The 24,817-nt window shown below is 63.2% G+C and overlaps 2 protein-coding genes and 1 long non-coding RNA gene across 4 annotated transcripts; 2 read left to right on the forward strand and 1 right to left on the reverse strand.

Annotated features, from left to right (window-relative positions):
- PACSIN1 (protein kinase C and casein kinase substrate in neurons 1) lies at positions 1 to 14,052 on the forward strand. 2 transcript variants are annotated; one of them, XM_027728483.2, is made up of 10 exons: positions 1 to 126; positions 9,318 to 9,450; positions 9,784 to 9,940; positions 10,071 to 10,306; positions 10,471 to 10,626; positions 10,976 to 11,151; positions 11,301 to 11,421; positions 11,556 to 11,680; positions 11,803 to 11,996; positions 12,325 to 14,052. In XM_027728483.2, exons 2-10 carry the CDS (start codon positions 9,388 to 9,390, stop codon positions 12,432 to 12,434), a joined length of 1,338 nt encoding a protein of 445 aa, XP_027584284.1. In that variant the 5' UTR covers positions 1 to 126; positions 9,318 to 9,387; the 3' UTR covers positions 12,435 to 14,052. The 2 variants fall into 2 exon arrangements, with proteins under 2 accessions (XP_027584284.1, XP_027584283.1); XM_027728482.2 differs by lacking the exon at positions 1 to 126 and adding an exon at positions 4,083 to 4,127.
- Positions 13,975 to 22,330, reverse strand: SPDEF (SAM pointed domain containing ETS transcription factor). Its single transcript, XM_027728484.2, has 6 exons — positions 21,746 to 22,330; positions 17,212 to 17,685; positions 16,836 to 17,033; positions 16,696 to 16,743; positions 16,112 to 16,252; positions 13,975 to 16,014 (listed from the first exon to the last, which is right to left on the reverse strand). Exons 2-6 carry the CDS (start codon positions 17,657 to 17,659, stop codon positions 15,836 to 15,838), a joined length of 1,014 nt encoding a protein of 337 aa, XP_027584285.1. The 5' UTR covers positions 17,660 to 17,685; positions 21,746 to 22,330; the 3' UTR covers positions 13,975 to 15,835.
- On the forward strand, positions 22,327 to 24,549 carry LOC120323720. Its single transcript, XR_005564491.1, has 2 exons — positions 22,327 to 22,448; positions 23,798 to 24,549. It is a non-coding gene; the product is annotated as an uncharacterized LOC120323720 (long non-coding RNA).
- Positions 24,550 to 24,817: the final 268 nt, after the last annotated feature.

Below are 24,817 nucleotides of genomic sequence, written 5' to 3' on the forward strand. Positions count from 1 at the left end.
TTGGCCGGCTAAAAATGCCGCCCTAATCTCCGAGCTGATCTTTACCCCCTCCCTCCGCCCCATCTGCCGCGACCTGCCCGCGATGCGCAGCGCCGGCCCCGGGACGGGCTCCGCCGCGGCCCCGAGGTACCGCGGGGGACGGGGGGCTTGGGGGGGACGGGGGTGTCCCGGGGGGCACCGGGGGACGGGGGGGATGCCGGGGCTCGGGGCTCGGTGACAGGGCTGTCACCCCGCTGCTTTGATCCGGGTCCGTCCCCGCGCCGGGAAATGAACCCGCTCCCGGCCCATTTTAAGTGATTCCCAACTTGTGCCGAGGGGGCGGGAGGGGCCGGGGGATGCGCTGCGTCCCTGGAGCCGCCTGGTGCCATCCCGGGGCTTTGCTGCCATTGCACCCCCTCGGGGGGAGCAGGGACGGAGCTGGGGGGACGCTCCCGCACGGTGACCCCCAGGATGCTGCGACAATTGCAGCAACCTTCGCCTCGTCCCGCGGAGCCAGAGCTGCCCCTGCCCTGCCCTGCCCCTGCCCTGCCCCTGCCCCTGCCCCTGCCTCATCTCCTCCTCACGTCTCCTGCGCCTGCCTTGGGAATGGCAAAGCCAGTGCTTTGCTAACCGGATTAGGGCTCTCCCGGCAGCCTCTCCGGCCGCTCCCTCGGCCCCCGCGCTGCCCTTCCCGAGCAAACCCCAGCCCTAAGCCAGGTCCGGGTCGAGGCCGTGGCCGCAGCTCAGCCGGGCCAGCAGAGACTGGGCACTGCAGGTCCCATCACATCCGACCCCAAACTGCAGCTGAGGGTCTTTCCACCTCCTGAGGGTTTATGTTCCCTTGGCAGGAGTGCAGAGAAAACGGGGGAGTTCACCAGGCACTGGCTCGGCTGGGGCTGGGGGTGCTGCCCTGCATGGATCCGTGACCCCCTGACAGTGCTGGACCCTTCTCTCCATCCTGTCCCTCCTGTCCCAGGGTGTGTGGCCCTGGAGAGGCTCTGGCAGGACGGGAGCTGGCTTTCCCTGTGACAGGGTTGAGGGAGGGAGCCCGGGTGCTGGCAGGGCCCGGCGGTGACGTGACAGGGCAGGGCGAGGAGGGAAGGGACACGAGCACAGCATCAGCATCGATGGGGCTCAGCCCAGGTGGGCCCTGCTCGCTGGGAACACCGTGTCCCCAGACCTGCTGGTGCCCTGGCTGTGCTGGGACACGGCCCTGCCAGGGTGGGATGGAGCTGGGTTGGAGCTGGGCTCCTCCGGCACAGCCCCGGCGTGGCTCTGCCCAGGGACAGACTTTGTCCCAGGGGTGCCAACCTGGCCGGCGTTTGTGCAACACCTCAAAGGCAAACCCTGGACCTGCCGAGCTCCTGTGGGTGATCCTGGAGAAGGAAAGGCCACATCCAGCCGGCAGCTTCCCCAGGTGGCCAGGCTGGTGGCCGGCTGCCCCCAGTGTGGCACAGATGGGGGCAGGGGGCAGCGGGCCCCGGCACCGCCGTGCCCGTGGGCGATATGGACAGGCTGCTCGGGCAGCTGCTTCCCAGGGAAAATGGAGCCTTTATGTTCCGGCTCCGGCCCCTTCCCCGGAAGGGCTCGGAGGGTGCCCCGGCCGGTCCCAGGCACACAAGAGGGGGATTGTTTTGGTGGGATCTGGGTTTCTGGGAGCACCTGCCCCATGCGGGGCCCTCCACAATAGCTGCCTGTCTGTGCAACGGCCACAGAGCCGGCAATTATCCTCCGCGGCTAATTAGAGATGGAAAGTAGCACTTGCATTCTCCCAGCACCCTGGAGGGCTCCTGGGGCCGGCGGCACATCTGCAGTGGGGACACAGCCTGGGCATGGGGCGAGCGTGGGGGCTCTGGCCCCATCCAGCCACAGCTCCTGCTCTGCTCTGCCCTGGCATCGGGTGGGAAGGGGCAGCGGAGCCCAGGGAAGGGCTCAGGATGACCAGGATGCCAGACCTTCTCCCTGCCTTCCCTGGAGTACCCATGGGCTGGGAGCTCTCCCATTGCTCCCAGCACCAGCTGAGCCCCCATAACCAGGGGCTCTGCCGAGATTTAGGAAACACATTTTCCTTTCCTTGCTGGGGAGGCAAAGGGGAGCCAGCTGTGCTTGTAACGCCCCCCATCCGTGTGCAGGCTGGCTCTCCTGGCAGGGTGATGGGCAGGCAGCTGATTGCTGGTGGCAGCTCTTCATTCCTGCCTGCTCCGGCTCCTGCAGGAGCAGGAACACAGTGTGGGCTCATCTGCTCCACTCCCAGAGCCGTAATTCCAGAGAGGCAAGTGGCCCAATAAATCAGGATTTATTTCCTGTCAACACTGTCCACTGCTTCCCACAAGGCAACTCATTTACAGGAGAGGAAATTACTTACCACAGGAAACAGTAAGCAGTGGGATGGCAGAACCAGGGCAAAGTTTGCGGTGTCCAAGTCTTTGGTGAAGGAACCAGCTGGACATGTCAGGGAGGCTGAGCTCCCACCTGCTCCCTGCACTGGAGTGAGTCTGTCCTACCTGCAGAGACCACGGAGCTGGTGGCAATGGCTCTTTGCACTGGGGAGCCCCCAAGTCACTGAGGTCCCCTCTGTCACCCTCCTGGAGAGTGTTTGTCACCTAATGCTTAATGCCAAGGACATTTCCCCCTCTGGAGCAGGGATGCTGTGAGGGCAGAAGGTGGCTGGGACAGCCCGGCAGCACCTGCAGTGACCCTGTGCTGGGAACTGCCAGCTCTCTGCAGGCAGGGATGATGTTCAGCACCCTCTGGTTCCTGGCCCTGGAACACCAACAAGCAAAGATCCCCCGGCTCCTGCAGGAACCACCATCCCTCCCGCTGAGGATCAGGGGCATTAGACCCCCGGGGTCTCACACGCCACTGCCCTGCTGCAGCTGGGCAGGAGACATTCTGGGGGCGGTTCTGTCTGGCCCTGGGGTGGGCAGACACGCTCGGATGGCACGGGGCTGGAAGGAGCCGGAAGGCGGGTGGGCCGGAGAGACCCACCGAGCTTCATTAGGCAGCTGAAGGCGCTTGTTAAGGGAAAGCTGAGCCGGCGTCGGGGGCCGGCAGAGCCCCCCGGGACCGGGTCTCATTCTCTGGGCAACCCGATCCCGGCGGCAGCGGCCCCGCAGCCTCATTACTGCAGCTTCTGTGGCGGCTTCGGTTACTGCCTGGACGCTCTCGTCTCCTGCTGGCTTTTAATTTCCCTGACATCCCCCGCGAGCGCAGTGCGGGGGGAGCCTGTTGCCACCCCCACCCACCTCCTCCCTGCTCCCCAACAGCCTCCAGCCCCCTCTGCCCCCTGGGCCCCCCATCCTGTGATAAGCCCGGGTGACCCCGGGCACGAGCCCTGGGACGTGGGAGGAGGCGGATGGACAGATGGCAGTGAAGGGGAGCTGCCCTGCTCCTCTCCAAGGAGCCTTGGGGGTGCAGCCCCCTCACCCTCTTCCCCAGCCCTGCCGGGGGGAGGAAAGACTGTTCCTGCTTCTCCCGCCAGCCTGTTCCCAGCTGGCACATTTGGCAGGGAGGTGGCACCGGCTGCCTCTCCGAAGGCGTTTTGGGGTGTTTGTTCCTGCAAAAGCTGTGGCTCAGCCCCAAAACCCTCCTGCAGCCCCTTCCCGGGCCGGGGGTGACATAGCAGCAGGGCAGCAGTGGAGGGGGCACATGGCTTTGTGCCCTCCCGTGCAGGAGGGACAAGGAGCCCCGGGGCAGCAGGACCAGGACCCCGGGGGGGTCCCCAAAGAGCCTCCCCGCAGCGCGACCGGGGGGATGGAGCCCGGTTTGGCCGTAACGGAGCCCCCCCTCCCGCGGCTGTGACACCCGCCCCCCGGGCCGTGCCCCGGCCGCAGCCCCCGCAGTGGGGCGGCCCCGGGGGCGCCCTGGGCCAGGGTCTGGGGCCGGCGGGTCCCTCGGGGGCTGTCGGCAGTGCGGCACCTCGGGGTGTGCGCGGGCCCGGGCACGGGGGGGTCCGTCCCCCATCCACCCCCCCGGATGGTTTTCGCAGCAGCGGCTCCATCCCGGTTGCCATGGCAACGGGCGGCTCGGGCAGGCGCGTGCCCGCGGCCGTGCGCGCCGCCGCTGCCCGGCGGGAGCGGAGCGAGCGGAGCGGAGCGAGCGGAGCCCCGGCCCCGGCCTCGGGCCCCCCGGCCCCCCGGCCCCGCCAGGTGAGCGCGGCCCCCGCGGGGGCAGCCGGGTCCCCTCCGGCGGCGGGTGCGGGATGCCCGGACCCTGGCGGGGATGAGGTGCGGGATGCCCGGTCCTTTGCGGGGATGGGGTGCGGGGTGCCCGGCTCCCTTGTGGGGATGCGGTGCAGGCTGCCCACGTCCCTTGCAGGGATGAGGGGAGAGCGAGGGGGTGCTGGGCAAGGACCAGGCAGTATGGCGTGGGTTTGCACCCCCCGGCAGGACACAGTGTTCCCTGATCCCTTCTGCAAGCCGGGGAGGTTGGGGGGGGACGTGACCTTCACCCCTCCGTGTGCCCGGTGGGGTGCTGGGGTAAGGGACACTCCTTCTGCAATGCTGCTGCACTCCTGGGCTTGTGCCTCAGTTTCCCCAGCTGCAAATAAGGGGGGGGACTTGTACTGTCCCTGCCATCACTGCCCCCCGAACCCCATCCCCAAACCCCCTCCTTCCAGTGTTGTCACCTCAGCTTCCCCCTTGTTGCCCCTCCTGCTTTCCCTATCCCCTCTGGCTCCAAGTCGCCTTCCCCACCACAGACAGCTGAATTCCTGCTGTCCCTCCACCTTTCCTGCTCCCGGCAACCCCATTTGCCTTCTGTCACCACCAGCCCCAGATCCATCCCACCAAGGCTCCGGGGACGGGACCCCCGTGCCCGCACGTGACGCTCCACTCCCCCCTCCCTGATACAGGAGCAGGGGGATGGCACCGCTGTATCCTCCACCACCCTTGTTTGCCGCTTCTGGGTTTAATTGCAAACCTCATCTTTGGATTTCTGCCTAGACCTGGCTCTTGGGACTGCACAAATCCCTGCTCGGTGTCCGAGCAGCCTTGTTTACCTCGGCGAGCCGAGGCAGGAGGATGAGATGGGCTGCAGAGCTGGGAGGCCAGTGGAGCACCCGAGCTGAGGCTGAGCCTCATCTCCCTTCCCCAGGCCTGAGCACATGCAGGGGGTTGGCAGTCCTGCTGTTGCCCCTCCCGGGATGCCCATCCACATTCCCCATCCGCATTCCCGGCACATCCGCTGTCCCTGAGCCTGCAGGCTCCCCTGGAGAGAGACACTTGCGTTATCTGCAAATGCCAAGCGCGCTTCCAGAAATCATTGCACAAGGCTCCTAAAATTCCTACAAGACTGATGTGTGCCCTGAGCGGGGCGGCTTTGTGGAGCGCAGAGAGAGGGGAAGGTCTCTGCAGAGCCCACATGAGCTGTGAAGCCGATCCTGCCACAGCTTGGAGTGTCCCTGGCTACTGCAGCCTGGCAGCACCCGGCCCCGGCAGCCTCCCTTCTGTGCATGGGACACGTGGCTCCTGGTACTGCTCTGGATCACTGAACCTCCTTGGCAAATGCTCTGCTTTTGGGGAGCCCACAAGCCCTGACCCAGCAGTGTCCAGCAGGTCCCCAGATCCCCCAGTGCAAACCAGGAGGCTGCCGCAGGCACATTCTGCCTATGGCAAATTCATTGCAAAAGTGGCTCACAGAAGTTTCCCATGGTTACCTCTGTGCCCCCTCCAGGGCCCTGCTGCCCTTGCAGCCACCTCGTGCACTACTCAAGCACCAGGTCCCAGCCAGCCCCATGGCACTGCTCTGGCTGAAATTCCATGGGGATGCACCCGCAGTACTGGGAACACCCGTCCCTTCCCTCTGGACAGGATTTGGCTCTTTGCCCCAGGGCTCCGGTCAGAGCGGTTTTGCCGGGGGATGCAGGAGGAACCCTGACGTGAGCCTGCTGCCATGGACACAGTGCCCAGGAAGGACCCAGGCTCACCTCAGTTTGGGCTCAGTTTGATAATGAAGGAGCAGGACGGGGGTTCAGGCTGCTCAGCCCTGAGCCCTGGGCTCTGCTGGTGTGGAGCTGCCAGCGTGAATCAGCAGCACCCACTGCTTAACCATTTCCTCTCAGGGTCCACATCGGCTCCAGAGGGGGACACGGTTCAGCCACGGCCAAACCCCTCAGCAGCCCCTCCCCTCACTCCTGAGCTCTGACCCTCACCACCCCCAGGAGCATTTCCCTGCCACAGCCCCGCGGGATACACAGACCAGCCCCGTGCCGGTGGGAATCCCGCAGCCACCCGGGCCAGAGCTGAGCAGCAAACCAGGCACAGCTCCTGCAGCTGCAAAGCCTCGTGCGACGCACATCGGCGTCACCAGCTCTGCCCGAGGACCTGCCACCGTGCCGGGGGCACCTCACCCCCTGCGTGGCCGTGGCGGGAGCTCCGGGGCCGGTGGGGGCTGCAGGGCCGGGGCAGCAGCGGGGCAGCCCCGGAGTGCGGTGGGAGCTGCTGCTGCCGGGCTCCCCTGGGCTCCCTTGGCTGTTTCTAGTGCTGTTGTCTTTGCCACGAGTGGTTTCATGTGGCCATAGAAGTGGTGCCTTGCAGTGGCATTTGGTGCTGTAGCCCCCAACAGACCCTCAAGCAGCTCCGTGCCAAGACAAGAGAGCAAATGACCTTTCCTGCAGCCAAAAGCCCAAAGCCCAGCCCTCGGATTCCCACAGACCAGCGCAGCTCCCAGCCTGGCTTCCCAGCCTGGCTGCCTCCTGCAACGGGGCTCACACCTGGTGTGAACCTGCTGCCTGGGGACAGGATGGGAACAGGGTGGGGACACCGTCTCACTCTGTGCTCTGCTCCCCTCCTTGCAGGGCACCCGCCACCATCCTGCCTTGGCCAGGGGCTCTTTGCAGCAGAGGAGGCTCTGCAGCCCCTGCTGCCCCACTGGGCTCAGCAAACATGCCCGAAGGCAGGATGCCTCCCACACCTGGAGGGAGCAACCTGGGGACAGGAGACAGCAGGACCAGACTGTCCCACCTGCCTGGGGACAGGGCTCTACCAGCCAGGGCTGTGGCCACAGGGGCACGGGCAGCTGCCCATGCCCTGCCTGCAGTGTCGGCAGCACCAGCCTCTGCATTGCAGCAGCCTCCTGCCTGCACAGGGTCAGTGGCCACGTCCCAGCCCCCACGGAGGGCAGAGACCCCCCTGCAGCTCTGGGGCAGCAGGAGCTGCCTGGTAGGTGAGATGAGTTGTGCCAGTGCTCAGTGCTGAGCAGGCTGACAGCAGGGACGAGCAGGGAGGTGGCTGCTGCAGGAGAAGCCCAAGGGCACCCGGGGCAGGAGCCGGGACAAACTCTGCTGTCACTCGATGCCAAACGCTCTGTGCCTTCTCCCCAGCAGCTCTGTGGAAACGCGGGGCTGCAGCGGAGCCCCCCGGGCCGAGGGTGCCCAGGCGGCAGCGCGTGGCTGGGGCTGGCAGCTCTCCATGCCACGGCTCAGCCGCCGGCTCTGCAGGCGCCAGGCATCACCGCCAGCCGCCCTGATGTGAGGTGATGGGCTGTGCCAGCAGGGCCAGGGGGCTGGCGGGGGGCTGGCGGGGGGCTGGCACGTGCTTCACAGGCCCAGCATGGTGGGGGCACAGGCACGTGCGTGGGTGCACGAGGATGGTCGCGCGTGGGGGAGAGTGGCAACGAGGAGGCAGCGTTAGCTGGGAAGTGATGCAGAGCCAAAAATAACCCCCTGGCTGCGGCTCGGACCAGGTAGTGGCTCGGAGGGGGAGCTGCAGCAGCCACGTCCGCAGTGCCCCACGGCATCGGCGGCCGGGGGGCAGCGGGGGCCACACGTGTGCCCCTGGGTCCCGGGGTACCCCCAGCCTTGGGGCTGCTCCAGCCCGGGGGTCCCATCCCGGCCCCGGGCAACTGGGTCTGTCGTGCTGAGCGTGCCCTTGGTGTGCCAGCACAGCCTCTGCAGCAAAACCCAGAGCCAGAGACCAGGAGCACAGGCAGAGCCTCAGTGCTGGGCACTGCACCGTGCCCACGGCCTGCAGGGGGGACGGCACACACAGCACCCTGCGGGGTCCCTGTGCCACCGGGAATCTGCCACCGCTGCAGGTGCACTGGGGCAGCCCGTGGGGGTTTGGGTGGGGAGGGCAGTGACGGTGCCATGGGTGCCAGGCAGGAGCAGTGGCAGTGCCATGTGTGCCAGGCAGGAGCGGTGGCGGTTCTGTGGGTGCCAGGCAGGAGCAGTGGCAGTGCCATAGGTGCCAGGCAGGCATGGTGGCAGTGCCGTGGGTGCCAGGCAGGTGTGGGTGCCGTGAGCTGCCGGCTGCGGGGGGACGCTGCGGCCCCCCATCCATCTGCATCTCGGCGGCTGAGCGGGGACAGTCACGCGTTTATTTTTAACTGTCTGGGGAGGGCGGCGGGGATTGGTGCCTCCCTGGTTATATCACTAAATCCCTGCCAGGCCCTGTTAGTTCCAGCACAGCGAGCCCTGTGCTGCGCTCCAGTAACTGTTTCGGGCCCCCATCCTCCTGGGTCCGTGCCCTGTCCCAGCCCGAGGGTGCCTTGGGCCCAGCTGTGTGCACAGCTGGACAGCGTGGACACCCACCACTGCTCCCCAAGGGACCTGCCCCCCAGCACTGTCCTCCCACCCCATCGCCCTCTGGCTGGTGTGGGGTAGGGCACAGGCAAACGGACCCCCCTCTGCCCACTCCGCTGCCCCAGGGAAGGGATGGTGTGTGGGGATCTCGGACACATCCTCCTCCCGCAGGCCTTTTGGGGACAGGGCAGAGGGAAATTTGGGCTGTTCGTGGCCACTTTGTTCCCATTCCAGTGGCAGATGCCATGCAGGACAGACTCAGTGCTTTCCTGTGGGAGCACTGTCCGAGTCTGGGTCAGGATGGGGATGATGAGGATGCTCATGGCCACCACGGTGTCCCCTCCACCCCACGCGATGCCACCCCCAACCGCCAGCCCCCTCCCAGCTCTTGGCAGAGCGGCAAAGGGTTAAGCTGTGCAGCCAGGCCACGTGATGCTCGGGGGATGCCGTTTTTCTGAAGATCAGGATGGATTAGGGTGGAATATCAGGACGAGAATTTCTTGGGTGGCACATCCCCCTGGCCCTGCCACAGCCCCTTGCCCAGCGGCTCCCGGGGACGTGGTGCTGAGCCAGGTCCCGGCCGGTGAGCACCCACCGTGCTGCTCCCCGTGATTCCCTGCGGGCACAGCCAGCTCCAGGGGGTTTGGATGGCACCAAGTGGGTGGTGGGCACTGGAGGAGTCTGTGGGTCCAGAGCTGGAGTGGGCACCATCCCCATGCCCGTCCCCTGCAGCTGGATGCTTGTCTGGCTTTGCAACTGGCAGGAAGGATGGGGGTCCTCTGCTCATCCCCATGACTCCCCTCTCCTCTCCCCTCAGTGCATGAGGCTGGTGTTTGCCCAGGAGCCACCCAGTGCCCGCTCTGACACCCAAGACAACACCAGGAGCCATGTCGGGTTCCTACGACGAGTCGGCAGCGGCTGCGGAGGAAACAACCGACAGCTTTTGGGAGGTGAGTCCTGGCCATCCTCTCCTCCCATGGAGCCCTGACACCACTGTGGCTGTACCCCAGGTTCCCCGGGGCTGGGGGGGACAGGGATGCCCTCCCCTCCCTGCCTGAGAGCATCCCTGCTCTGCCAGAGGTCTCAACCTCGGCTGTCCCCAACGGGCACAAAGCGACAAAGGGCACTGGAAGGAGTTGGGTTTGAGCAGCCCCAAACCAAAGCACCCTCCCTGCACCCCCAAAATTGCCTGGTGCTTCCTCCATCCCCAGGCCAGGCCAGCTGGGGCTGAGCCAGGCAGCCCAGCCCAGCTCCCACACCTGCCTGTCCCCTCCCTTTCCCAGGTGGGGAACTACAAGCGCACGGTGAAGCGGATCGACGATGGACACCGGCTCTGCAATGACCTCATGAACTGTGTGCACGAGCGGGCCAAGATCGAGAAGTCCTACGCCCAGCAGCTCACTGACTGGTCCAAGAGGTGGAGGCAGCTCATCGAGAAAGGTACCATGGCTGCCCCAGGGAGAAGGTCCCTCCAGGACACCTGGGTGCCCGTGTACCATCCCAGCTTCCCCTGGCAGGGGTGGAGGGGTGAGGGCTGTGGAGTGACCCCCAATGTCCCCTCGGCCCCCAGGTCCCCAGTATGGCAGCCTGGAGAAGGCGTGGGCAGCCATCATGACGGAGGCAGACAAGGTGAGTGAGCTGCACCAGGAGGTGAAGAACAGCCTGCTGAACGACGACTTCGAGAAGGTCAAGAACTGGCAGAAGGACGCCTACCACAAGCAGATCATGGGGGGCTTCAAGGAAGCCAAGGAGGCTGAGGATGGCTTCCGGAAAGCCCAGAAGCCCTGGGCCAAGAAGCTCAAGGAGGTGAGAGAAGCACAGAGTGTCCTGGGGCATCCCTGCGTCTCCCAGCTCTGGCTCTGTGCGCCTGGTCCAGGCTGGGAGACACGGGTGGCACCTCCGTGCAGGCAGAGGGATGGACAGGGGGCTGTGACCGCTTCTCTGATGTCCCTTCCCTCTCCTCCCCACAGCTGGAGACAGCCAAGAAAGCCTATCACCTGGCATGCAAGGAGGAGAAGCTGGCAATGACCCGGGAAGCCAACAGCAAGGCGGATCAGTCCAACACCCCAGAGCAGCAGAAGAAGCTCCAGGACAAAGTGGAAAAGTGCAAGCAAGACGTACAAAAGGTGCGAGCCACTGCCCTGCACTGGGCTCACGAGGCATCAAGCAGAGGATATCAGTGGAAATGGCCACCACACCCCTTTGTCCACCATCCATTCCCATTTTCCCATCCCTGTGCTCCTGTAGAAGGGTGAGGACTTGCAAGCAGTCCCCAGGGGAGTGTGAGCAGGACAGGGATTTATCCCTCTTAACTGGGGCAAAATCTCTCCAGCAACAAGGTTGATTCTACCCACAGAGGCTCTTGGGTCAATCTGGGCTCCCCAGCCTGGTGACCCCCAAACAGATCTCTCAGCATCCAGAAATGACCTCTGGGGTGCTCAAGGTACAAATGAGGTCCCTCCTACACCTTTGCAGACCCAGGAGAAGTACGAGAAGGTGCTGGACGAGCTGAACAAGTGCACCCCGCAGTACATCGAGAGCATGGAGCAGGTCTTTGAGCAGTGCCAGCAGTTTGAGGAGAAGAGACTCAACTTCCTCAAGGAAATGCTCCTGGACATCAAGAGGCACCTGAACCTGGCCGAGAGCAGCAGGTAGGGAGGGGGCTTCTGGCCAACACAATGGTCACCAAAAGGTACCAGAGTGGCTGGAGGCTGTGTGGGAGCCTGGTGCCTCCCAGTGCCTTGGAGGAGGTGACACAGCCCCAGCTCCCACAGCCCACTGACCCCGTCTCTCCCTGCAGCTACGCCAACGTGTACCGGGAGCTGGAGCAGACCATCCGCCTCTCGGACGCGCAGGAGGATCTGCGGTGGTTCCGCAGCACCAGTGGCCCCGGGATGCCCATGAACTGGCCCCAGTTTGAGGTGAGGCTGGGCACCCTGGATGGGCACCCCGGCTGGGCACACGGGCTGGGCACTCTGGATGGGCACCCTGGATGGGCACTGGCGGCCCTGGGGGCCGGGTGAGTGCTCAGGGGCCGGTTGCTCTGTGGTTGCAGGAGTGGAACCCAGACCTGACACACACGATAACGCGGAAGGAGAAGCAGAAGAAGGGCGAGGGGGTGACCCTGACCAACGCCAGCAGCGCCAGCGAGTCGGGGGCTCTGGCGGGCGAGCGTGGGAGGTGAGGGCAGCGCGGAGAGGAGGTGCCGTGGGAGAGGCATTGCCAGTGTGGGCATTGCCGGTGTTGGGGGGTGCGGGGTGTCCTCGGTGACAGCCACCTCCTCCCCCTCCTCCCTCACCCAGCGTGAGCAGCCACGACCGCGGGCAGACCTACAGCGCCGAGTGGTCCGATGACGAGGGCAGCAACTCCTTCAACACCAGCGAGGCCAACGGCGGCACCAACCCCTTCGACGAGGAGGCGGCGGGGAAGGGCGTGCGGGTGCGGGCTCTGTACGACTACGACGGGCAGGAGCAGGACGAGCTCAGCTTCAAAGCAGGTATGCTCCATCGTCTGCTGGAGCTGTGGGTCCCCCACACTTTGGTGTGAAATCCCTCAAATAATTCCTGAGTTAGCCCAGCCCTTCAAAGAGTTGATCTGCCAGAAAGGAAAAAGCAGAAGCTAAGCCCAAGCGTGGGTGGGACTGGAGTGATGGTGGGACAGGGCACGTGAGGTCTCATGGGTCACCCTTTGCTTTTCTACCCTACAAACCAACATGCTCAGGATCAGTCCTAGAAACCCCCAGCAGCTCCATCCCGGGGAGAAACAGGGGGTAGGAGAATCTCCAGCACCTGCAACGAGCTCTTCCCTTCCACCTTTCTCTCCAGGTGATGAACTAACCAAACTCGGTGAGGAAGACGAGCAGGGATGGTGCAAAGGGCGCTTGGACAACGGGCAGTTAGGGCTCTACCCCGCCAACTACGTGGAGGCAATCTAAGTCTTGTGGTGTGCTCCTCGTCACCATCAGCAGATAAATCCACCCTCCGTTGTCTCCATCTCTCCACCAGCCAACCAGCCATTCTGCCGTCTGGTCCTCCACTCCTCATACTTAGAGATTCAGACATATTTTCCGACCAAGCTTTTATTTTTTTAAGAGTTGTCTCCGAAGAGTATTTTGCATAGTCGCTTTCTTCTAAGATAACGTGAAGCGAAAGATGACGTTGTCCGTCCGTCTACGTTAGTTGATTTTTTTTCCGAGCGAAAAGCCGATACCTCAAGATCTTAAAGCCCAACCAGTGAGAGCTCCTGATTGGTTGGTTTTTAAAGATACTGAAATCATGAGCCGCCTTCTGATTGGCTGGAACTGTTCTGAAATGCACGGCGCCGAAGCTCCTGGGACCAACCAAATTCATCCCAGAAAACTGAGAGGGATTGGAGTCTGACTCCGTTTTTTTTTTTTTTGGTGTTTCCATGTTCTCCCCAGTTCATCCTCCCACCCCGAGGAAGGGGATGACTGGTCCCCTTCAGCCCCACGGCCATCCTTGAGATGCCCAGGTGAGGTGGGACCAGCCCCACTGTGGAGCTTGATGGCATCTCCTCAGCTTCCTCCTCTTCCCGAGCTGATGCCTGGCCTGTGCTGCAGGGAGCAGCACCACCCTTCAGGAGGGCAGGTATCCAGCACACACCAGATCCAGGTGAGATGGCCCCAAAATCCAGCGCTGTCCAGAGAAGGACTCACCACAGCCCAGTGCTGCTGGAAGCACCTTCACGCCCAGCCCGGGATAGTGAGGACTGGCTTGGATGTGGCTGGGGATGGTCTCCGTCCACCCCCTTCCTGAAGAGAGGCAGGAGCAGATGAGGGAGGGGGGATGAGCATCATCCAGCTTTGCAGGACACCAGCAGCAGCTGCAGCCAGTGGAGGAGGAAGAAGAGAAGGAGGAGGAAGAAGAAGAGAAGGAGGAGTAGGAGGAGGAGGGCTTGGCACAGGCAGCAGACCCAGCCCGGGCAGAGCAGCTGCCTGGTGAAGACGGCCGAGAACAAGGCATGCCAAGGCAGGGGAATGGCCACAGGCTTTGCCCTTTGCTTGTCCCCGAGGGGCTCTGCCCCCCTCCCCTGGGCTCTGCCAGCGGCCGCAGCGTGGGCAGCAGCCCTGCAGTCCCCACGGGTGCTGCCCCAGCACGGCCACCCCACCCCTCTGCCTCGGGTGCATTTGTCACCCCGAGCTCTTCCCTACAGATCACCTCTCATTTTTTTCCATACCATCACCCTTAGCAGCATCGATGCCATCAGCTTCCTGCACGCTCCTCCCGCTCCTGTCCCGCCCCCTCCTTTGGTTCGTGAATTTTTTGGCCCCAGGGATCCAGTGTTCTCGTGGAAGCACCGTGTGCTGGGCATGGTGGGCGGGAGCCGCCCGGCCCCTGCCAGGTACCAGAAAAAAACCACAAAGTCAGAAAAGACCCAACCAACCACCTGTCTCAGCAATGCACCCTGGTTTTTGTACATCGATTGTGTAATTTAAGAAGTATATATATAATATATATATATATATCGTGATTGTATTTCAGTGGATACAACAACAAAAAGCAGCAAGAGAAAATAACCGAGCTCTGTCCGCGTCCTTGGCTCTGGGGTCTCCTTTGCCGCCGTGTGCCCCCCGTGGGGGAGGCTGGGGGGCTACAGACCCCCTGCAGCCCAGAGAGCACAGTCACAGCCACTGCACCCCCAGGTAGTGACTCCCCTCCCAGGCTCTGGGCTGCAGAGGGGTGGGGGGCTCGGATGCATTGCTGGGGTCCTTGGGGGCTTTGGGAGGGGGGAAGAGCCTTTGGGGACTCCTGTGCCCCTCCCAGACAAAGCCTTGGGAAGCCCCTGGGGGGCTCGTTAGGTTTTGGGGCCATTCCCAGCACCAGCCCTGACCCAGCACTCCCCGAGGCTGGGAAAGCCCTGGCACAGCAAGTTGATGCCACCACCTGCCCTCCCCCACCCTGGCAGAGGACCTGGAGAGGGACACCTGGAGGGGTCACCAGAGGGACACGAGATCTGGGGCATCACCAGATCAGGGTCACCCCCAGCCCACCCTCCTGGTGCCCCTGCACTGGCTGCAGGAGTGTCGGTCACACAGAGCAAATCACAAGACACATTTTGCTTTTTTCCCCCCCCATTATTTGTTTTTTCATCCCCTTTTCCAGAAGCCAAGGCAGTTTTTCTCCTTCCCCTGCTCCTCTCCTCCCTCCAGCTGCCCTCCATCCCTCCAGCCGGGATGGGGAGCAGGACTCACACACAGAGTGTGTGAGCAGCACGGAGCAGGCGGAACAGAGGGAAAGACAGGAGCCAGCACAGGCAGCTCTTTTAAGGTAAAAACAAAATACCAAGAACCAGGTGTTTTTCCTCTTAAGCTCCCACAAAGCATCCCCAGGAGCACGGGCCACCCCTCGGCATTTGAACCTAAACCACAATTCGCCGCCAGCCAAAACCAAAAAGTAAATAAACAAATAAAAAAACCTATAATATAAAAGATCAACATCTCCAGGTAACTCTGACTGTGGTGCAAGGCACAGGTGAAGCAATCCCCAGCTCTCTGTCCCAGTCCAGCCTCAGTGGGTCACAATCTGGATTTACTGTCCAGAGGGAAACAGCAAACTGACATCTCCCTTTTCACAAACCACAGAATCAGGCAGTCCAGATAAAATCCAAATCAAGGGAAAAGCCCTGTGCCAGGGCACAGGACTTGGGATCTTAGGAGGGCTCTGGTGGCCCCATGCCCAAAGGCGGAGGACCCAGCTCGGGGGATCCCCACTGTGCACAGCCCCACACCCGCATTTACAGCTGGTCCTTGAAAAACTCCCGTTTTCAGCCCCAAACCCCTGCAGAGAGGGGAAGCCAAGTGTGTCCTGGAGTGGAAAGCGAAGGGGGTGCACCTGTCCCGAGGGGATGCCCGTGGTCTCCAGGGGCACAGCTCCCATGGCAGGCAGTGCCAGGCTGCTCCTGCCTGGATTGGGTCTGGCCAGCGGCCCCACCACGGGCAGGGGCAGGTGGTCCTGTCCCTGAGGGTGCCCTATCCCTGCGGGTTCCATTGTCCCAGCTCATGCCCGGGCTTTGTCCTCCCCGAACAATGGCTGGGGCGAAGCCACCCGCAGGCAGCACCCGGGGGGAGGAGAGGAGGGGGACAAGCCCAGCCAGGGGAGATGAGGGCTCTGCACAGCCCTTGCCCCGCACCAGGGCATGGGGGGTGGTCCCTCAGCTGGGGAATGGGGGGTCTCTGGGTCCGTGTCCAGCAGGTCCTGGGGGCGGGGGGCCTCTCGCACTCCAGCTGAGGCCCTTAGTGCTGGCAGAGGTTTCTGTGGCTGGGGGCAGAGGGAGGCAGTGAGTGCCCTGTCCCTCCCGGGGCTCAGCCTGTCCCGCTCACACCGGGTGCACGAACTGGTAGACGAGGCGCTGGGAGATGTCGGGTTTGCGGATGATCCCTTTCTTGTAGTACTGCCGGATGGAGCGGCTCAGCTTGTCGTAGTTCATGGCCGGGCGGTTCTTGCGGATGCCCCACAGCCGGGCCACCTGCGCCGAGTCCTCGATCTTGAAGATGCCTGGGAGGGGAGCGGGGCACGGGGGGTTGGTTGCAGCCCCGCCTGCTCCCCACCCCCCCAGTGCCCACCCCGGGGCCTCCGAGCATCCCCCCCACACCTTTGTCCTTGTTGAGCCAGCGGATGAAGCGCCCGTAGTTGTGGGGTTTCAGCAGCAGTTCCTTGAGGAACTGCCAGAGGTGGATGGGTTGCCCGGCGCAGGACGAGTCCACCTCGCTGTCGGCCCAGCTGGAGTCACCCCCTGCCATGGGAAGGGATGGGTGAGAGGAGGGAGGGGGAGACCTCGCTGTTGTGCACCATCCCAGGGACCTGCACGAGTGTTATCTGGGAAACCCCAGCTCAGTGCCAGACTCGGACCAGGCACTGGGTCTGGAATCTTCATTTTCTCCTCTTCATCTTGGAGCAGGAAGAACAGCTCAGTCCTGCCTTGTACAGCCTGCAGGGGTGCAGGGGATGTGGGCTGGGGCCAGCGAGGGTCTCGTGGCCATTCCCCCTTTGCTGCACTTTGCAGAGAGCCCTGGGGCTGCTCTGGGGCAGATCTGTGTAACCACACAGATCTCACAGCAACAGCCACTCCAGTGAGCCAGATAATTGCAATTAAGCAGGGAGGGACCCCCTCAAAGTACCCCAGACCTGCCCGAAGCAGGAGTAGGGCCAGTGGAGCTGAGCCCACACAGAACTCACCACAGTATCTTACATCTCCAGGGGCAGCCTTCTCTTTCATCCAGGCAGCTGGAAGGGAGGAGTGGGGGGTCAGGAGGGCATCTGCTGCACGCCCTGCATTGCCCACCCTCCCCAGCTCCCTCCCAGTCCCTGGCACCCACCAGACTTCCAGATGTCGAGGTGGGCATGGAGAATGTCACCACAGGCAGGCGAGCGCTGGCAGAACTGCTCCTCAGACATGGCACACAGGTCCTTCCCTGACAGCTCCTGGAAGGACTTCCCGATCTGTGGCAGCCGGTACTGGTGCTCCGTCCACAGGATCCACTTCTGCACATTCCCGGGGCTCCAGTCCGTGGGGTCTGGAGGTGGGGGGTGAGCAGAGCCAGCCAGCTCCCCCCACAGCAGCCCCAGGAGCCGTACCCTCCTTCCCTGGGGGGCAGCCTTGTTCCCCCAGCCCCCCCATGGGTCGCAGCCCCCAAAGTGCAGCGTGGCTTTGGCTCCCACCCCAGCACATCCCTCCCTGCCCGGGGCACCCACCTGCGGCGATGTTGAGGAGCTTGCAGGCCGTCTCGATGTCCTTGAGCACCTCTCCCACCACCATGCTCTGCACCTGCTCCAGCGAGTGCTCCTCCAGGGGCAGGCTGGCCTGCAGGTCCCCCTCGGGCCCCAGCCCCAGGCCCTGGCTGTCGATGATGGGACATTGCTCCGGCTCCTTCCGCGCCTCCTCCCGCCCGCCCTGGGCGCCGCCGGGGGACGGTTCTCCCACGCCCTTGGTGGCCCAGGCCACGTCCTCGGGGTAGAGCATGTCGAAGTAGTGCAGGCAGAAAGCGGGCAGGGGCTGCTCGGGGGTGCCGGGGGGGCTGGGGCTCTCTGGGCAGCCCCAGCTCCGGGGTGCGGGGTCCCGGGGCGGCGGCAGCGGCGCAGGGTCCGGCCAGGCGAGGCGGCCGGGGGGCAGAGCGGTCAGCCCGGGGCTGGCACTGCCCATCCCTCCGCTCAGCACCGGCTCCAAACCTGCCCGGAGAGGAGAGAGGAGCAGAGCTCAGCCCGGTGCTGCTCCTGCCTTCCCGCCCAGCAGCCAGGCACAAAGGGAGGAACTAAGCCTGTTAGAGATGAAAAAACCTCCAAATTCGCCCCACGGCGCCCTGCAAACCTCGGGATGAGTGCGGGTTTGGGGTCAGCCACGGCTGGGGGGGCTGCCCTCAGCTGGGGGGACCAGCAGCACCAGCTGGCAGGGAGAAGGAGCACAGCAGACTGGCAGGATCTGACCCCCCTGGGTGTTCAGGGTCTCCCCATGGATTGCACACCAGGCTGGCAGCAGCTCAGTCCCAGCTGGAGCTGAGGCCCTGGCAGGAGGCAGCAGGGGATGAGGGGGCTCCTGACACCTGAACAGGGCAGCCCTGGGGTGACAGGGGATGCTTGAGCCACAAGGACACATTTCTGTGCATGGAAAACCCCTCCTTCTGCTGCCACCTGAGGGTACCCCAGCACAGCAGCCCCCAGACCCCAGATCTCCCCGGTGAGCCCGAGTCCAGCACCGCAGCACCGGGCCCTTGGTCACCAATGCCAACCCCCGGATGAGAACTTTGCTTGCAAGAAAGGATAATTGCAATTACCCTCACTCTCTTGCAAGAAAAACTGCCCAAAATCAGCCTGTCCCCATCTGTCTCCGTACGCAGGGAGTCCTGGAGACCATGGAGAAGAGGATGAACCTGCTGAATTTCCATGGCAACACCAGGGAATGGCTCCATCCATGGATAAACCTCCCCAAGAGCCATCCTGAGGCTTTGGGAAGGGGAAGCCCCTGCCAGGGAGAAGCTGGTGATGGGCATGGCCAGGCCACTGCCCAGCTCCTCTGCCTCCAGCATTGCATTTTACAAGAAGAAAAGGAAGAACCATCCAAAATTGGTGGTTTAAAAGCAGAAAAAGGAGCTTTAACAACAGAGCTGACACTCAGAAAGGAGCATGCCAATCCCCCCTAAGGAAACCAGGCAGCCCTGAAGGGAGAACAGGGGGCACTGGCCAGGGAAATGGGGTGTCCTGTTTGCTCCAAACCCCAGCGAGGGGGAAATGCCCATCACTTCACCCTTGGAAAAGCCTGGAGAGCTCAAAAAAACCACACAGAGGAACCATGGACACCTAACCAGCCCCTTGGCAGCCTGAGCCCACGGGGACCTGGGGAGGGGTTCTGGGTTAAGAGCTGGAGTCTGTGACCCTGAACGGTTTCCGTGGCACCGCAGAGAGGAGGAGGAGGGAGAAGGGGTGCCCAGATCACTGAGCTGCCCCCACCACCCAAACAGTTTCCCTGAGAGATGGCACCGACTTCCAAAGCTCTCCTTGATTGGGTTGGGATTAAAAGAAGAGCTGTAGGAGATCAGCCCTAAATCCAGCCCCACGCTGCTCCTGGCACAAAAGGGAAGTGGTAACAGCTTGTGCAGCTGCACGGTGCCGGCCATGGGGATGTCTGGGGAGGGGATGGGGGTCTCCAACACCTCCAGTGCTCTGAGGTCATGGTGCATCCTCCGCCCTCCACAGCTGTAAACCGGACACATGGCAGAGCGGGGCTGTGGAACTGTACATGGACACGGCAGGACAGACAGCCCCAGCCCCATCCTCATCCTGTTCCCCTCCTCCCAGCTGGGACCAGAGGGACCCAAACCCTGGGAAGTGTCCCCAAAAGCCCGTGCCGTGCCCCACCAAGGGCACTGTACTCTCAGGGCGGGGGCCACTGTTTGACTTTCTCCTGCTCCAGCAGCCGGGATGGGTGGGACCTGTTTGTGCCGAGGAGCTGCTTTGGGTGGCTGTTTCCCTCTCCTCTTCTCTCCCTTTTTGCATTTCCCCTGGAAAAGAAGAGCTGGAGGGGCAGCCCCAAGTGCACTAACCCTCATGGGACTCCCAAAACCTTCCCATTCCCTGCCCGAGCTGGACGAAGCTGCACTGGGTGTTACATCAGCCCTGGCAGAGGCTCCCTGGCTGCTGACGGGCTGAGTGAGGCCCCAGCTCCACAGGATGGGATGGGGCAGCAGGGCTGGGATGGGGCAGCAGGGCTGGGATGGGGCAGCAGGGCTGGGATGGGGCAGCAGGACTGGGATGGGGCAGCAGGACTGGGATGAGGCTCCTGCGCTCTCCAGGACACGAGGCCAGTGTGAGCCCAGGGCTGTGGGTGGTGCTGGGTCACAGCTCAGCTCTGCAGGGACCCAACCCCACACGGATCTCACAGCCAAGGGGGGTGGGGATGGGGCCAAGGACCCCCCACGTCACCCCAAACTCTCCTGGCAAATGCAACCCCCCATGGCTCAGGGCCCCAGCAGTGGTGCAGTGCTGGGATCAGCCCTTGGGAGCGAGAAAAAACTAAATATCAGAAATTCACCCACCCCCCACCCTCGAACAATGGGTCCGTTAATTAAACCAAATCCGCGGTGGAACAGGTTGTGCCGGAGCGCTCGGGAAGCCCCGTGGGCCCAGGGTTGGCCCAGGGTACGAGGAGGTGCTGCCTGTGGCACCCGGGATGTCTCCCAAACCCCCAGGCACTTCCCAAAGCCCTTCCCAGGCAGCAGGGGTGGGGGTCAGGGCCAGGGTTCAGGGTCAGCTCCAACCCAGGCTGAGGCTGGGGACAGGGACAGGGACAGGGACAGGGACATGCTGTTTTGTGCCAGGAGGAACCAGGGACATGTGGCACCCAGAGCTGTCCCAGACTGCCCAGAGCAGCCTGGATTAAGCAGGCAAAGGGACCTGGGGTCCCTGCACGAGCCAGAGCTGCAGCAGGGACCCAGAGGAGTGCTCAGAGGCTGCTGATAATTTGGGGTCCTGTCAGAACGTCCCATCCACCCTGTGAGCCCCACAGTGCCAGCCGTGCCACGTCCCTCCTGGCTGCCAAACCCTGTGCCACGCACCCCTCTTATCTCTGGGTGGAGGGAGGAGGATTGGCCAAAACCTCCCCACAGCCAGGGCAGGGACTGGGAAGGGCACTGGGGGACTGGGAAGGTGACAGCCTGGGGACTGAGCTCTGGTAGCTGTGTGGTTACAGGGTTGGGACCAGGGCAAGCCCTGGGCTCACTTCAATGTACAGCCAGGAGGGATGCAGCCCATCCCAGGGGTCCTGGACCCTTAGCTCCCCACCAGCCTCCTCCAACACCACCAAGGTCCCCCAGCTCCTCCTGCCATTACCTGCATGGCTGCTGGCATGGGGACCGGGTGTCCCCACGGGTCCCCACACCCCGGGTCAGGCTGCCCTCTCCACCGGCACAGGGAGGCAAACAGCAGTGGCGGGGACAGGCACAACCTGCCAGTGACCTGACCAAAGCCTGGTGCTTGGTGTCCCCCAGGTGAGCAGCAGAGCTTGGTGTTCCCCATGTGGGGCCAGGGAGCCCCTATTTATAGCAGCCCCTTCCCCCCCGTGCTGCCAGCCTGGAGAATGCCCGTATTGTGGGTTCTTGGCAGCCGCGCCGCGTTTGTGTTTCACCAACCGAGCAGAACCACGAAAACCAGACCCGCAGCCAAAGGGACTTCAGGGCTGACAAAAAAAACACCCATCAAGAGAGCAGCTGGGACAGCGCAAGTCTGGAAAAGGGGTTCAGCTGCACAGAGACACCCTGGAGCTGGCATGTCCTTGATGGCCACCTGGGCCCTGGGCCACTCCCTAAGGAGCCCCGGCTGCTGGTCAGTCACACGGTGCCCCAAGGACACTGTCCCTGCCAGCACAGGGGCTGGTGGGACCCTCAGGGTCCCTGCTGGTACCGGGTGGGCTTGGGAGGAGCCACCCTGGGAGTCCTGGCTCCCACCCTCCTTGCTTGAGCAAGAGGGGGTTGCAAAGACACAAAATTAGCAAATCCCATTTAATTTTGGGTGACACCATCCCAAGAAGTGCCAGAACCCCATGCCAAGGGACAACCTGTCCCTGTTTAGGCTTAATGGCACCTGGAGGTGCAAGGAACTGTGGGAGGGGATGTTGACATGCGACGGCCCCCTGTCCTCCCCACACTGGTGCTGAAAGGGCCGTGGGAGCCCCTGAAGGGAGGGAAGGTGAGTCGGGTGGGTGCTGATGGAGCACTGGGAGCCGGGGGTCATGTCTTACCTCGAGGGTGCGCGGGCAGCTCACAATCCACATGGGTCCCGGTGCAGGGTGGGAAGAGCCATCCCCGTGGTGCTCGGTGCGGTGGCTGTGGGGGGCATGGCCCCGAGGGGGGACCCCGGCACTGTCCAGCAGCTCCTGCCCGGCTCAGCCCCGGGGCAGCACGGCCGGGCTGAGCCACATCGGCTCCGGGCGGACACCGACGGGAGGGGCACAGGGACAGGGACAGGACAGGGACAGGGACAGGGACAGGGACCGGCCCCGGGCACCCCGGGCGGCTCCGAGGGCGGCAGAGGGACGGAGCCGTGCGAGGGGGACCCGGCAGCGAGTGTCACGGCTCAGCCAGAGCCTCCTTTGCCCATTATATCCGATTCCTTCCTTATTTACCTGAACAAACAAGCGGCGCTTACCTCAGCCGCGGTGTTTGAACAGCCCGGGCCGGGTTAACCCTTGGCAGGCGCCGGGCTCAGACCCGAACGGGCCCGGGGAGGGGAGCGGGGGCACCGTTAACCCCTTCCAGCCTGACCTGGACGAGACCAACGGCTCTTCCTGGAGTCAGACCTGCAGCACAGAGACCTGCTGGATGCCTGGGAGCCCCTGGCCAGGCCCTGTGCCATGGCACAGCTCCCAGAGCAGGTGGGAGCATCCCTGAGGGATAACCCAGGAGCATCCCTGACCTGAACCCTGGGACCATCCCCTATCCAAGGTCTGCAGCCTCCGGGGGTTTGTCACAGAGCCCGTGATCAAGAGGGCTCAGAGCCACTGGGGGTGAGGGGAGCCCCTGACAGCACCCAAACCCTCCTCACCCTGGGGACATGGCACTGGCCAGTGCCTGGGGTCTGTGCCCGCTGCTGCAGGTGGGACTGGGCACGGGGGCACGGCTGGAACATGCAGCACTCCGGGCCCAGGTTGTCTCCACCGGCATAAGCAGGAAAAAGCTGTTCTGAGCGAGACAGACACCGAGTTGGTATTTATGGTCTTTTTTTTAGCACATGAAGCAGGCAGGGCAGTTCAGGCGGTTCTCCCACACACGTAGCGCTGCTAAAATCCAACTCCCCCGTGCCCTAAATACCCACGTCAGACCAAACCCCACTACAGACACCCACGGTGCAGCTCAGGTCGGCCCCACGTCACCACATCCCAGTGGCCCGTCCCCAGCCCATGGAGTGGCAGAGCTGGTGACCCCCCCTGCCCCGAGCAGGGCTGATAAGCCATCCATGGGAAATGTTTGCTGGGAGGAAAATAAAACCCGGGGGGAGGCGACCCCAGCCCGGGTGCTGGGAAAGGCCTTTGCTGCTATCGGCAGCACCAGGAGTTTCTGCCTCCCTTAGAAACTCCTCAATGTTATCTTATCGTGGGGAAAGCTCCCCCCGGATCAGGGCTCCCGTGTCCCAGCGGAGCTGTTTTGGTAAACACAGCCTGGAACACGTGGCGGTGGCTGTGGGGGACACGGGGGGACCCCTGGGCCAGCGGCTGCGTTGGGAAGCCACCAGTCCCTGGTCAGGCTTTGCCAGGGGTTGGGCACGTGGGATGGGGATGTGGCACAGCCAGGAGGGCATTCCAGGCCCCCCAGTGTCTCCCCTCAGTGCTCCTGACTCTTGGCAGCCATAGCAGAGCCCCCCCCCCTCATTTGGAGCATCCTCTGCTTTGGGCAAGGCCCCACAGGCACCCAAACCTGCTCCTGTGTCCCACCCCACCATCTCCTGAGGGCACCTGGGGCAGGAGCATCCCAGCAAAGCCCCAGGGCTGCAGCCTTCCAAGCATGGATACCTCCCCCAGAGCATGGGAATGCAGGTGTCTCAGCCAGGGAGACTGAGGATGCAGGGTGAGATCACGGGTGAACTCTACACCAGGCTCACACAAGACATGCTGGGAAGCCACAGCGCCCATCCCACCCTTCCTGTGGCCGCTCTGTGCTGCTGCCCCACGCCCAGGCTGCATGAGGGGCACATTTGGGGAGCAGGTTATGGTTTGCATGGGCTCTGAGAGCTGGATTTGCTGTGACACCACCTCCAGGTCACCCTCGTTTATTGGGTTTCTTTACAACCTCACCAGAGCAAACACCGAACCAGAGCACCCGAGGGAGGCAGGAGCAAGGCGGAGGAGAGCACAACTGGGGACACTGGGCAAGACGTCACCAGGCAGAGGGGATGCACCAGCAGTCTCTGGTCCCTGCTCCGGAGCATCCCAGACCCGTGTCATCCTGGGCTGTCCGGGAGCCTGTTGCCCAACTCACACCTCAGTCTGAAAGAGCTTTCCCTGCTCCTCTTATCAGTAGCACCGGGATCTTGATAAGAATAAGAGATTAAAGGGAAAAACATTTGCTTTTCTGGGCTCAGGGAGAGCTAGGCAGCACAGCACTGCAAAACCAGGCAAAAGGCCCCAAAATGACACCTCTCCAGCCGCCCGGGGTGTCACCGGCTCCGGCCGTGCCGGGCTCTCCCCGCCGCCTTTCGCAATCGCAGCTCGGCACAGCTCTGCTTGCACATGCAAACCAGGGAAAGGAGAGATTGCAACACCTGAGGAGCAGCAAAAGAGAGAAACGAAGTCTGGCTTTTCTGCCCCGTGTGCACAGTTTTCAGTGCCTTTTCCTTGTCCTCCCTGTCAACTCATCGGCTCCGATTCCGGTGCCTTTTGCCATGAAACTTCTGAACGCTTGGGAACGTGGCCAGAGAGGAGACACGGAGAAACTACTCATGAATCAGCCTGGAAGAATCTCTGCCCACCTGCTCACAACTAATCTCTGGCTCCATCACAAGAATAATAGATAAGCAGCCATGTCACATATAATAAAACTATTGAAGGCCCTTGATGTCACTGCACAAACCACAGAGACCACGGAGCCCGACCTGTCCGCACACGCAGTTGTGCTTCCTGGTCCCCTGCAGTGGTGGGACTTCCTCTGCTCCAGTTCCCACACAGCCTTTGGGGACAGTGGTGGTCCCTGTGCAGAACCAGGGTCCCTCTGAGGCCACATCCTGCACCCCATGTCTGTGCCTCAGGGCGATGCTGAATCAGGGTGAATCCCCGCTCTCAGGCTGCAGGATGGGCACACTCAGGCTTTTCTGCAGCCCA

This window comes from Pipra filicauda, unplaced genomic scaffold (assembly GCF_003945595.2).
Source record: "Pipra filicauda isolate LSUMZ 115617 unplaced genomic scaffold, ASM394559v2 scaffold329_size807674_pilon, whole genome shotgun sequence".
NCBI classification, from domain to species: domain Eukaryota; kingdom Metazoa; phylum Chordata; class Aves; order Passeriformes; family Pipridae; genus Pipra; species Pipra filicauda.